Source organism: Lissotriton vulgaris, unplaced genomic scaffold (assembly GCF_964263255.1).
Source record: "Lissotriton vulgaris unplaced genomic scaffold, aLisVul1.2 SCAFFOLD_2217, whole genome shotgun sequence".
Taxonomy (NCBI): domain Eukaryota; kingdom Metazoa; phylum Chordata; class Amphibia; order Caudata; family Salamandridae; genus Lissotriton; species Lissotriton vulgaris.
This window is the reverse complement of record NW_028242215.1, coordinates 301,017-315,323: the sequence shown is the minus strand read 5'-3', so window position 1 is coordinate 315,323 and position 14,307 is coordinate 301,017. Positions and strand designations below refer to the sequence as shown.

Below are 14,307 nucleotides of genomic sequence, written 5' to 3'. Positions count from 1 at the left end.
TCTCTAATTATTGCTGAGTTAGAGTACAAATGGTGGCACAGAAAACTCTACAGCTTCTTCAGAAAAATCCGCCTAAGATATTACTTTAGGAATTCCACAACCCAGCAGAGAACCTCTGAAACAGGACTACGAGTACCGTCCACATTCTTTCCACCATCCTATGCTATGACGAGCAAGATACTAGCATATGAAAATGTGGTTTCTCGGGATGTAGATAAGATCTTGGGTGTACATAAATACACAAGATACAATAACAGAAATGCTGAAAAGACCGCGTTAGCATCACTTAAAGACAACAAGGAGTTGGTGATTAAGCCGGCGGACAAGGGTGCGGCCATTATTGTGCAGGATGTCGTGACATACAAAAAAGAAATCTACTGACCGATGGAGTCAGTTATAAGAAATTACCTTCGGACCCATCCAAAACCCTGGCACTGGAGATACTTCAAGTCACCCAAAGAGGGAGGGGATCAAGACTTCATTACAGATAAGGAATTACAATGTTTAAATCAGAGGCATCCCAGACTTCCCACGATTTATACTTTACCAAAGATCCACTAAAGCATGACCGATCCACCAGGCCGGCCGATTGTATCTGGCTGTGGGTCTATTTTGGAGCCTCTGTGTAAATATATCTATCATTTCCTAAAGCCCATCGCCGAAAACACTAAGGCATACATGCGGGACACTATGCAGACAATAAATATAGTGGATGCACGCACTTTTGACCCCACAAATAAGCTCCTAGGGACATTGTGTCCTTGTACACAAGAATTCCCCAACTGCGCGCATTGGAGGTGGCGGAGAGGGCACTCAATCAGAGAACAGCACCTGTACCAGTCCAGACAGATTTCATTATCTCCTCAGAATTGCCATGATGAAGAATTTCTTCATTTTCCAAAATGACTTCTTCCTGCAGACTAAGGGAGTCGCCATGGGGGCCTCATTTGCCCCAAATCTGGCAATTATATATATGGACGACTATGAGAGGAGGTATATATATTCGGTGACCAGAACCCATACGGCAAAAACGTGGATCTATGGGTCCGCTATATAGACTATCTCCTCTTGATTTGGACTGGAACAACGTCTAACCTAACCAGTTTCCATACTTGGCTGAACGATCAGGAGCCTGACATCCAATTTACCCTACAATCTAACATCCAACGTATTGATTTCCTAGATATAACCATTTTCAATGAAAACTATGAACTACAAACGACTCTGTTCAGGAAACCTGCAGAACGAAACTCTCTTCTTCAATACGATAGCCATCACCCCAGGGGGTTGAGGGACAATCTCCCAGTTGAACAGTTCATGCGGGTGCGCAGGAATTGTTCCATGAAGTCACACTACATGATGGAGTCAGAGGAGCTGGCCGCCGTCGTTCGCTCGTCACTGAGTTTGCATGGATGTACATTGTTTAAAATAGTAACCGTGCCGCCCATGTCTGCAGCTATCACTCGCATGTCATTTTTCAGTAATTCGCCCGACTATCACCCAGACGTTGTTTTCTCATTTAAACCGATCGGTCCACATCGCCGTGATTCAACCACCGTTCACAGCACTTTTCACAGCTGTTTGTCACCTTGCGGCTCTGTACCCACGATGTTACTCTTTTCACTACGAGGCCACAATCGACTGCTTAGGCACTAAGTGAAACACATACTGCTTGGCAAGTTCACCTTCACGGAGGATCCACATTTGTATATAGACACCATGATGAAGATCAGTCTTGTTTTAACATGCCCAAACATAATGCCTGAATTGATTTTCTCTTTCTCCTTTTTTTTCCTTCCTCATTTTTCCAATGTGTTCTATTATCCTTTGTTAAGTAATGCAGAAAGGCTTAGTGATAATAATTAATAAGACAATGATTATTTCCTTGTCCTGATGATGATGCCCATAATATAATAAGGCATCGAAACGTCGTCGACTTTTAGAAAAAACCTCTTATGCAATATGATCCAGGAATATTGTAAAAATGCAAAGTTTTGGTTTTCTTAAAATCCATGTCTGTAAAAACTGAATACAAGTTCACAGACCTATTGTAGCTTTGCCCTTTGGCCATTGCTTCCGTTGTTTTGTCTTATATGTTGTGGGTCACGGCTGTGCCCACTTGTTACTGTGTTGTTCTTACATTTTTTTGTATTACTGAATTACTACGCTTAATTAACCCTTTCGATGCTGATGACGAGCTCAGCTCGTCATGATGCACAGTTGAGCTGTGCTGATGACGAGCTGAGCTCGTCATGAATACATAGTAGGAGCAATTTCCAGCACAGGGGGGGAAAACGCCTAGCAGCCAAGGTGTTAAAAGCTTTTTGTCCGGCTGGACACTAAACACTACACTTATTAGGTGTTTTGATTATCTGCTTGAAATTCATTCTGCTCATAAGTAGGGACCACTGTTCTGTAAAATACGACCGCCTTTCAGCACGGGGATATTCAGCGAGATTGATCAAGCAGGCACGCAAACGGGCGTGGTGTAGCCCAAGGGAAAATCTATTACAACCAAGGGACAGAAATGATTCTACTTGCGAAAGGATGATTTGCATAACGACTTTTTCTACCAAGAGTAATGCCATCAAAAAGATTGTGAATAAGCACTGGGGCCTCGTTTCAGATGGCATCGAGCAGAATGCTGTTCCCCTTCATTCATACAGAAGAACAAAGAACATCAGAGACCAGGTGGTCCACTCCTTCCTGGATCCCCCGGAACCAGAGACTGTACTTTCCATGTGGAACCTTCCGCTCATACTAGGACACCACAGATGTGGATCATGTAAAGCCTGCGCAACAACGATACAATGCAAGGTGTTGAAACACAACCAACGTAAAATTGCTTTAAAATCCTATACAAAGTGCAATACCTCGAGCGTTATATATGTGATCCAGTGCCCGTGCAATTTTTTATATGTTGGCCAGACTCAGCAAAATTTCAAGGCAAGAATCTTACAACATGGTAGCAGGATCCGCTGTGAAGTAACAGGCACCCCAATGGTAGAACATTGTAAGAAATTAGGGCACACTCCGGACACTCTTGTAAATGTTAATGTCCTTGAGAAAGTATCCTTGGGACCCAGAAGGGGGGGGGGGGAGGGGGGGGGGACATAAGCATGATCCTGAACATCCAAGAGTCAAAATGGATGTTGTTTTTCGACTCCATTAATCACGGCCTGAATTAATTGGATAGCAGTCATGCCCAACTAGCAGCATTGTCCAGTTAACCACACTGATCCCATACATAAATCCTTCATTCGCCTTTCTATCAATTAGTTTCTAAGTACTGTGATCCATGTCCATCTGTGCAAGACTAAACAAAAATCAAAAGGGAAGTGAAGAGGGAGTGCTAGGAAGCACTCAGATGGACGCACCCTCCTCCAGTCAATGGTATGAATAAACAAGGTCCGCCTCTAAGAGGTATCCTGTGAGCCAAGGTATAGCAGGCATACACATTATTTGTTAAAATACCCCTCACACACCAAAAGGGCCCTTGGTGTCATGCTTCATCATCGGGGTCTTCCCGCCCCGCTGCGGGACAGGAAGGGCTACGCATAGCGACTACGCTGGAGCACTTAGATATTGTAAGTGCTATGTGAAGTGTATTTGAGGGAGTGTAAGTAGGGTCAGGAGTGATAAGGAAAAGTAAGATTAAAAGAATACCTGGCCTTATGAATACAAAAAATCTTTATTGGTCATAGGCTAGTATCGTTAAAAAACGTGTAGCGGAGAAACTTTAAGCTTAACAATGAGCTAGTTCTCCTAGTGATGTCAACATGTTTTGAGGCTGACTGCCTCTTCGTCAGGACGGGGTCAGATCCCTCTGTCACTCACTAATATTGCCATCAATGTGTGCTATGTGTATATACAAGTGAAAGGAAGTGAAGTATAATACCCATGTGGTATTGAATATAAATAACAGTTACAGCCCTATCAGTATTTCTGAATCGTAAGCTGGAATAAGTAAGTGTCAGTGCCCCATGAGCCAATCTGTTGTCGTATCCTCCCTCGTCCGCGGCTTCCACCACGGAAGCCACGGACGAGGGAGGATGCGAGGACTACTCAAGGATTCATAGAAATTTCATTTACCCCTCTTACAGATTGGCTCATTGTTCTAGCTTTCCCATGCCCCTTTTCACCGTCCCTACACTATCACTGTCCTAATGAAGACCTCGCTTTAAAATTGCATTGATACCTACCACATCATTTGGGGTCGAAACTTCGACAACTGTCCTTTCCCAACCAGCCCGCGCCTTCTAAGTAGCGAACATTGATTGCTGTGCATGTAGCATGGTTTAGATCTGAATATGTTTTGAACATTGTTGGTTCACATAGCATTTGGCTCTATTGATGCCAAGAAGGAATCATTGTGATGTTAATGAACATTCTCCTCATTTATACTTGTGATAATACTGTACATATTTCGCCTTATATGCACTTTATCCCTTTCACTCCCTTGGGGAACCACTTTCACTGGATTTTAAAAGTAATGTGTATGTAATGAAACACAGTGTGATTAAATAACAGTGTGCTTATTCTAATGCTCTTTCTCACATAATTGTGTATAAGTGTTTACATGTACATCTTGTCCCTCTCACAAACACTTCTTACTGGATAATTGTAATGGTCCATTGCTGTCCGCCAACGAGGCTGCCCTCGTCAGACTACAGGTTGTCCAGAACACAACGGCATGCCTGATCCTGATCGCCCTCCCCAGGACTGCCTCTCGGCCTCTGCTTTATCAGCTCCACTGGCTCCCGATACAGGAGCGAGTACAGTTTAAAATTTGCTGAACCATTCACAAGGTCTTGTCTAATTCTGGCCCTAGCTATCTTGCTGACAAATGTACCCCATATACACCTCGGCGGATCTTTCGTTCAGGATCCAAATCCCTTCTTGTGGTGCTGGGAATTAAAAGGTCTAGACAAGTCCCTATCCTATCTAGGCCCCCGCTACTGGAACAAGCTCCCTTTGCAATTAAGACAGTGCACGGAACATCTCCACTTCAGGAAACAGCTTAAGACCTTCCTCTTTTGTTTCTTATTTTTAGCCGGCAGTTTCTCCACTTGTAGCCCGTCTCGGGCGCAGAGATACCCCTTCGGAGGTCGATTCTGGCGCTTTACAAACAAACAAAACATTAAATAAATAAATAAATCTACAAAGTGTAATGTACATTGCTGTTAAATTTCATCCGGTCGGCCATTTTTCTGCTGCATGAAATGCAAAAGTCTATGTAAAACGCATTGAAGTGCAAGTGTGTTTTGGGACTTCCCTTGCTTCTTTGCACCCGCTTGACCAACTGCCACGAAACCTCTAATCCTTCACTGATGTAACTGTTATAATAGGTCTGTAAAGTTTTGCAAAGATTTGTTAAAAGAGTGCAAAGCTATTAAGGGACGGAAATCAGAGGAATCCCTATCTCTGGTAACCCTATCTATAACTACAGCATGGCTACCACAGCGCTGTAAAGTATGAATGTATGTATGTATGCATGTGTGTGTGACATTTTACTAATGCAAAAGTGTTTCTTTTTGGTGTTTTTAAGCAGAGAAGACTGGCAGCAAAAAGCCTGGGGGAGTGCACAGAGGGGAAGGAAGTAACACTCTGGGCTGAAAAAAAGCCGGGGGGAGGGTGGACTAAAGCATACGATGGTCTAGGGGCGGGGCGGGATGCATGAGAGGTAACAGGGAACATGCGAGGAACAAATTACTGTGGGTGGGAAGCAGCACATACACTCTCATGGAGTGCTAAAAGAAAAAGAAGCAAATTCGTTATGGAAGTGTGAGCAGTTGAAGAATACAAGTCATTCAATCGAGCGAATGGTAAAGAGGGAATGCTTCAGGGGAGGGACAAGCAAATAAGAGTGACAACAAAGGCAAACAAGGGTAATCAACGGGTGGTGCTAAAGCACACTCGAAAGTTTTGGGATAGCCAACAATAGGCTATTAACTAAAATACAGCTAAAATAAGTCTGGTAGGTAAACCTTAAAAATACACAGAATTTACATTTTGGAGAGGGTATCTACATTTTTTGCAATTTCAAAGTCTCATATACATAAGCGCTGGTGCACAGCAAATACACTTTTTGAGAAAAGGTGGTTATACAGCGAAAAGAAAATGGTGGCTGTCAGTGGGCAGTTCTCCATTTTGGGTATTTCAAAGGTGATCATAAAATTGTCAAATGAGTATTGTAATGTTCTGTATTGCAGCATTTCTAGAGCACGGTCTATCTCTTGTTTAAATTGCAGGGCACGAACAGGCAAACATGATGCACAGATATTGTGGGACACAAATATGCACTCGATTGACAAATCACATCAAGAACAAGCAACAACACCATGCCTGGTTTTAATATGCTATCGCATGTAATGATTGGCAGCAATAAATGCGCATTTGTGCATGTGTTGACATTAAGAAGTTGACCGGCAGAGAGATGTAAAATAATCCTCATGCACAACTACACATGTACATGTACTTTCTTGGAAGAGGAAGGATAATCAAACAGGCAATAACATTAGGTGAGACAGAATTATTTCTCTGGGCCGAGCCAAGATGTTATAAACTATTGCTGGCAAAAAAGTAATTGTTTGAAATAGTCCGACCATAAGCTCAGTAACGCATGTACACTTTAAAACAATCTGTTTAGATCGCTGGGTATCAAAACCAAGACCTAAAAAATTGGCAGAATGAAATTTGGCAACATCGGTACCTTTTTAGACCCCCATTTCACTATACAGGTAGTAGAACGAATAAAATAAATAAAAAATATTTGGAAAAGTGATGCTATTAAAAAAAAAAAAAAGCAAAATAAGAACAGACACCAACTACACTAATTAATATGCAATATTTATTTCTGGAATTTACATATTCACAATCCGCATCCGTAACAGACCAAATCTTCAATAAGGAGGCTCGAGTGGAAATTGTTTTGATTAAAAGAAATATAAAAGCATATATGTTCTTCCCTCCATGTCTCTAGCAGGACACCCAACCACTCGAGAATACAAGAATATAAAAGTTCACATTAAAAATGAGGCATAACTTAGAACATAGATGTATTGGACAGAAAAAGTCACTATGCACCTTTTTTGCTTCAATAACTTAACGTTACCTGTTTAAATTCGGTTCATTTAAAGAGATGGAACATCAATGTCACACAGTCAAAGAAAAAAAAAAAGTAAGTGCAAATTTAACATTCAGGGAATTTCCCATTAGCAGCAGAAGTGAGTGTGTGCCCTTGCGGTGTATTATACAGAAACGTGGATGCAACACCTCAATAAGAGGAGACACCATATCAAAACAAAATGCCAACCTGAGAGCACACGGTTGTGCTCAGGCAGGATACCACCCCTCCTTCCACTCCAGCTCTGGCCTGCTGTCTTTTGGTTATGGATGTCTCACACGGATCATCAAGACACAAACGTTTTGGTGTATATTTTTTCCAGGTGCAGTCAACTCTGCCTCAGCGCCATTTTGGAATATCATGAACCAGCAAGACTGGTCATGCACTTCAAAGGCATAAGCTTTCAGCCTGCTTGCCTACATTGCATGCCGGAGTAACCCATCCGACCTGTTCTTTGATGCCACCTTACCATAGATGAGATAGGTGTGATGCATGTTTCAACGCTTAGTGAAATGCCATCATTGGATGAAGCGCCTGGCACCCTGTTACCTGGGACAGCAAAGTAAGCCTTCTGGAACTGCAGAGGATTAAAGTAGCAGTCATCAGACCATTAAACTTCTTATATGCAACTGTAAAGCAATTTGGCACTAGAAAGCCCAGCGAACCATAATTGAACACTAAAGAAAGCTTGTTCACAGAGCATCAGATATCAGTTAGCAGTGATAGCAAGCAGTGAGCATTTGGTCTCCTTTAAGGGATTTGGAAGATGTGTTTGTTGGTGGCAGCAGCTGAAGAACAAGGAACTTATGTTTTTCAACAACTGGCTGAACCAAAACAAAATTGAAATAACTGCCTATTGGCTACGCAAGCATGCTTATTGTTTTACTATTGCCTGTCAAAGGGTAGCAAACACTTGACCCATTTATCAAACAAGAAAGGACACCTGTGCCTCGGAGACTAGATGAAATGAGCAACAAATGAGGTTTTACTTAACGCAATACTGAATAAAACCTAATAAAAAAGCAGGTTCCTAATCCTGTTAAAGATTCTTCGGCTCAGAACCTGGTTAAAAGTCTCCAGAACACTAAGATCAAAGTACCAACGGAATGATTCCTAGCACAAATGAAATCATACAGTGGATATAATAAAGGGGCTATTAAAAAAAAAAAAAAGAAAAACCCTGCCCTGATATCCTTCACAAAAGTGTTTTTTTAAATATTTTGGGTCCCATAATTAAGCCAGAAGAAACAATTGTGAGTAAATCAAAGTCATAGGGAGGGATTGTGCTTTAACCCCTTGGACGCTGATGACGGAACCGCTCCGTCAACAGCTGCGAGTGCGCTGTGCTGATGACGGAGTGGTTCAGTCATGGCCCGCTCGGAACGCCTGCGCAGCGCGGATTCCGCGCCTGCGCTGAACGGTCTATTGAGCGGGGCGGGCCATGACGGAACTGCTCCGTCATGAGCACAGCTCAACCGAGGCTGGTGACGGAGCGATTCAGTCACCAGCATGCGGCTGCCGCGTGGCCGCCCCGCCCCCTTAGCTCTGCAGCGGAATAGCCGCCGCAGTGAAGGGGTCAAAAGAGATCGAGATGGGTTACTACACTTTACAGTGCTTTTGATAGGAAAGAGTGACGATGTGCAAAAAAAAAAAAACACACACTCTGGCACAGTTAGCCTGAACAAGGCTTCACAAAAATTCTGCTTGCAGCACACTACGACCACAGCATGCTTCTACACTGAAATACAAACAAGGGTCAAAGGACATGCAGCAACTAAAGATTTCAGAATATCAGTTTGAGCATCTTTAACTCTAGGCACCCATGATGGTTTATATGTAACTTACCAAGATGTTGCGAGGATCTATTTATTAAGCTTGGACCCAATGGAATACTTAGCTAAATGCATTCCCTTGTCCTTCCTCACATAAATATATGTTGTAATTTTAGTCTGAAAACATAAGCCAGTCTGTACAAACTACAAATACAGAAAATAAAGCCCTCCCACCCTCATGGGCCCGTATATAAAACAGCAATGTCATTATCAGTCCAATTGGACATTTTGGTTTGTAAAACTTCGTCTCAGGGAAAAATCATATGCCAATTTTTATAAAATGGAGAAAACTGCTGTAAAAAATTAATGAAAACAATCTTACTTTGTCTTTGACCATGCAGTATATCTCAGAATACCTTCAGGCTGGGCATGGCACATTGAGAGGCACCACTTTGCGTGGCTTCCTAGTTTCTTTAACTGTGTTATAAAGTGTATATATGATAAATAATAAGGAGAAACATGATCCCTAAACACTTCCAATGTCCTCGGATGTTTAAGTTTAAGATTGTCGTTGGTCAATCTCCATAATGCAAAATGACTAGCTCATAAAGCCGCTGTTAAGTGCTGAGTTAAACTTCTTAAATTCACCCTGTATTCCATATTTGTATCAATTTGGAATTTACAAAGTTAACAGATGCAATGTCCCAAACATCCCAGTCTCTACCCTGCTAGCCCCCAACAAAAGTGAAGCAGATATGGTATGAGAGGTAACTGCTTCAGACTCTGTGGTTGGAGCGGGGGGCCTTTATAGAGTCCATACAAAACACCTTCAATAGTTGCCACAAGAAAACGAACGCTCTCTCATCACGTATGAATTCAAGTATCGCAGCTCAATGTGAGATATGTTACATGACAGGTGGCAGAGGAGGAATCACAGTACAGGTGCCCTGACAAAGCCAACGCGATGTGCACTTTTGACAGCATGCAACTCTGTTGGAGTGGATCACTCCATGCCTCTCCCATGAGAAGGTGACCACGAACGGACAGATCCAGAGGATTTCCTGTGTGCCAGGTATAGAAAGGCACAATGGATCTCAGCTGTGAAAATGCGATCAGGCCTTAAACAAGCCACATGGCTCACAGTGCAATGTACAATAAAAAAGAAATATGTTGAAGGCGAAGAAAAAGGCTAATATATTTTATATAGATGTCATTCCGCCTCATTTCCATATCTGGGTGCTGAGCGTCTGACTGGTCGCGTGGCCACTTCCTCCACCTATAGGCTGTCCATATGCCACCATTCCATTGGCGCCATAAAAGTTCATGCTGGCCATCTGGTGATTCATCTGGGATACAGGGAGACAGAAGGTTGGTAAGAACTCCAACAAACTGGCATGTACAAAACATAGGATTCATTACAGCGTCAAAAATAAGGCCTAAAAGGCACCTCTGATGAACGATTCTTAAATAGACATATTAACCATACATGAATTAGCTTACTCCTAAAGGTGTTGCAGACCTAATGAATGGCATATGAACACTAAAGGCTGCCTTCGTATCACGTCAATAACACTACTGCCTCTAAAACCAGAGATACTATGAAATCCCCCATTTCCTTCACCAAATTTGGCCTGTATATTCAGTCACAATCAAAAGATAGCAAGCATCAGAGCTGTTAAGCTATCCAGGTACAGTATCTTCCCATTTACACTGCCATTCTCTGCCAGTAGACACTGTCTAAGTACTGTTTGATCTCCCAATATTTTCCACAATCCAAGCATCTCCTTGGACTCAACTTTTGGCTGTAATTACGATGTTGCTTTTTCGGCTTCTGTACTTTTTAAAGGGGTAGCTACATTTCTATGGGAGCCTCAACAATGATGCCCGCAGATTTGCTGTACTTCTGGTGTCACTTTATCATCTGTATTTAGAAAGCTCTGCTCTTCCAAACTGATTTAGCAAAAGTAGTGAATGCAACAATGCTGACGTTCCTTGCATCTTTACCGGTTTAATGGATGTGTTGGTGGGTTCCTCTGCATAGGAAGATAACACAGTTAGGTGTTCGGAAAATAGTAATTGATGCCAAATTGACAGCTGAAATTTCTAATATGTTGTTTTGTAGCACCTATAATAACACTGCTTCCCATTCTGATTGATCCGACTTGGAAAATGGGCAATGGTTACTGCGCATTAGATCAATCAAAGATGCAGCAAATGCATTTCAATGTGGTTTTCGAAGTCTGTGCACACAGCATACACACCCTGATTGGGAAGAATTCATCACCTGGGTCCCTAATCCATGGAAATAAACCATATTCAATGATCCCGAAACCCTCAGCCTGTACTGGAGGAGGAGGAGGTGATGAACTCGGATTGATATTTTTTAACAGTAAATGTCTTCAGCCTAACGAGGGAACAATAGTTCTACAGATTCATACAATGCACAAATGTTCTACAAACACTATCTGGAGAGGACAGCCATAATGTGGAAATATATAAATAAATGTTTTCTGATTTAATTGCTTATTTGAAATTTCATGAACATTTTCAGGGCAGTTTTACAACTGCATAGACATGCAGAGTCTAGAACGGCTGCTTCTTTAGATGTAGAGCTATTTGCCGTTGCAGGTATAAAAACAAGGATGAAGAAAATGCCCATACATTTACCCTGAATGTTCAGAGTATATAATGTGAGTCTATCATCATTACCTATTGTTAAGCGTTCCAAAAAAGTGACTCATTTACAGTGGCGAAGGGACCAGAATTTCTGTAGGTGCTCCAGCACCCGCAGAGATTCTCAAGTGAGGTCAGCAATCAAACGGGTAACGGAAGAGACATCAAAAGCGTTATTCTTTCTTTTCAGTATTTGCTGTATGTTAAAAATAGACTACCAAATGGCACGTAACCTTGTACACTGCGCAATTTCTGTTTGAAGATATTTTCATTGCCTTTCTGGCTACAAGGCAATGGCATTCTGTCAATGAACCATATGCTATTGATGCTGGGGTAAATAAAAAAATAAAAAACTTTTCTTGCTCCCTTTATTATATGTATGAATTTTTCAAAATATATCACCCTCAACAGAATTACAAAAGAGGCATTTCACCTTTCTTACAATTTAGGCTTTTTGTCGGAGTACAGGGGCAGATATAACATTTTATTTTGCGAGTCCTATTAAGGACAAAATGCAATGTATGTAGGTTTCGCAATTAAAATAGCGATTCCTACGCATTCCTTATCTATGACTCGCAAATTGCGAGTTGCAAATAAGGAATGGCTTCCCATTCATTTCTATGGGCCAAAAGGCCAATAGAAATGACTGGAAATTGCATGCCCAATTTGCAAGTACCCAATAGGTACTCGCAAATTGCACATGCAATTTCAAGGATGCTAGGGTGCCAAAAGGACACCCTGTTGCACCCCTGAAATATGCATGTGTGCACATGTGGAGCACATACATGCCCTAAGGGCACTTAAAAAAATACAAAAAAGGCGCTTCCAAAATTGCATTTAAGGATTCGCAATTTGCGATTCCTTAGATGCATTCGCAAAATAGGGAATTGCAAATTTTGCGATTCCTTATTTTGCAATGGCCTTTTGGGATGACACATCCTAAAAGACTTTTTAGGATTCTGCGAATCGGCTCGTTTGCGAACGGGAAAACCCTGGATACATCTGGCCCACTGTATATAAACATTCACGTAAAAACCTTCCAATCAATTACATACATTACTTTAAAAACATGAAAAATGTTATGCAGTTGCAATTTATACAATTAAAAGGAATAACAATGGAAATAAAAGGATTATGTTACTTACCCAGTAAGCTTCCGTTCTTGGCATGTAGAGCTGTATATTCACATGCTTTGCATACTCCTGCCATCTAGTGTTGAGCCCGGATGTTTGCAAGTTATTTTTCTTCGAAGGAGTCTTTCCAGTCATGAGGTAAGGGGACTCCTCCATTCGATAATAGTGCGCATGGGCATCGACTGCATTGTTATAGATTGTTTTCTCGCGAGAGGGTGAGAATGGAGTGAGTGCAGTAAAGATGTCCATGTGTAAATAATGAGAACTGCAACAGCTTCCCGGGGAGGTGGGGATGCGCATGTGAATTTACAGCTCTATATGCTAAGAACCGATGCTTACTGGGTAAGTAACAAACCATTTGAGGCATGTGTGCTGTAGATACACATGCTTTGCATAGAGTATATAGCAGTATTCTCCCAAAGTAGTGGCTACCCAGTAGATGCTGCAGTTGTCTGGAAAAGTGTCATTAGCACTGCCTGCTCTACATTGGCTTGTTGGCGTGCGAGTACATCCACACAACAGTGTTTGGTAAATGTGTGTGGTAAAGACCATGTTGCTGCTTTACACATAGGAATATTACCCAAAGGGTCCATAGATGCCTCTATTTTTCGAGTGGAATGCGCTCTAGGGGGTATACAGTTCTTTTAGCTTTTGCATAGCAAGTTTGAATGCACTTAACAATCCATCTTGAAATGGTAGCTTGAGAGATTGGATTGCCTTTGAGAGGTGGTGCAAATGAAACAAACAGTTGCTTTGATTTACAAAAATCTTTTGTCCATTCAATATAGTACAATAAAGCAATTCTGGCATCAGGTTATGAAAAGCACTTTCAGCCACTAAATCAGGTTGAGGAAAGAACACAGGTAACTCTGCAGATTGGTTGATATGGAAAGCAGAAACTGCTTTGGAAAGGAATAAGGGATTGGTGCACAGAAATACCCTATCTTTATATAGTTGAAAGAAGGGTTCTTCGAAGGTTAATGCCTGTAGCTCACCAACTCTCCTTAATGAAGTGATTGCAATGAGGAAGTCAACCTTCCATGAAAGAAACTCTAAAAGAGAATTGTGTAATGGTTCAAAGGGTGGACCCATAAGTCTTGTAAGTACAACGTTAAGATTCCATATTGGTGCCAGAGGGATTCTAGGTGGTATTACTCTTTTTAAGCACTGCATAAAGGCTTTAATAACAGGAACTTCGAATAAAGATAAATGCTGTCTATTCTGCAAATATGCAGCTCCTGCTCCAAGATGCAAACAAATAGATGTGTAAGCTAGCCCACGTTGCTGTAAGTGTAGAAGGTAGCATACAATGTTCTGAACAGAAGCATATGTAATTTGTAATTTGTAACTGGGTTTTGTATCGCGCCAACTCACCGACAGGTCTCAAAGCCCTACTGACCAAGTACAGCAACAAAGATGAAATAAGAATATAGAGGTGTCTGATCTAATAGCCGACTATTGGGATGGGAAAGCGTCTTTAAAGAGTAAGGTTTTCAAGGACTTCCTAAAAAGGAGGTGATTGGATTCTCTGCGAAGCGCCTCCGGTAGCTTATTCCAGATGGTGGGAGCCTGAACTGAAAAAGATCTGCCTCCTTTTGTTGTT

At 41.7% G+C, this 14,307-nt stretch overlaps 1 protein-coding gene across 2 annotated transcripts in view; it reads right to left on the bottom strand.

The window, feature by feature from the left end:
• Positions 1-6,836: 6,836 nt before the first annotated feature.
• Positions 6,837-14,307, bottom strand: part of SMAP2 (small ArfGAP2) — a 179,399-nt gene continuing 171,928 nt past the window's right edge. For both annotated transcript variants that reach the window (XM_086948280.1, XM_086948279.1), the window contains exon 10: positions 6,837-10,244. In XM_086948280.1, coding sequence (XP_086804406.1) covers positions 10,119-10,244 — 126 coding nt within the window. In that variant the 3' untranslated portion in view covers positions 6,837-10,118. The remainder of the gene's footprint in view (positions 10,245-14,307) is intronic.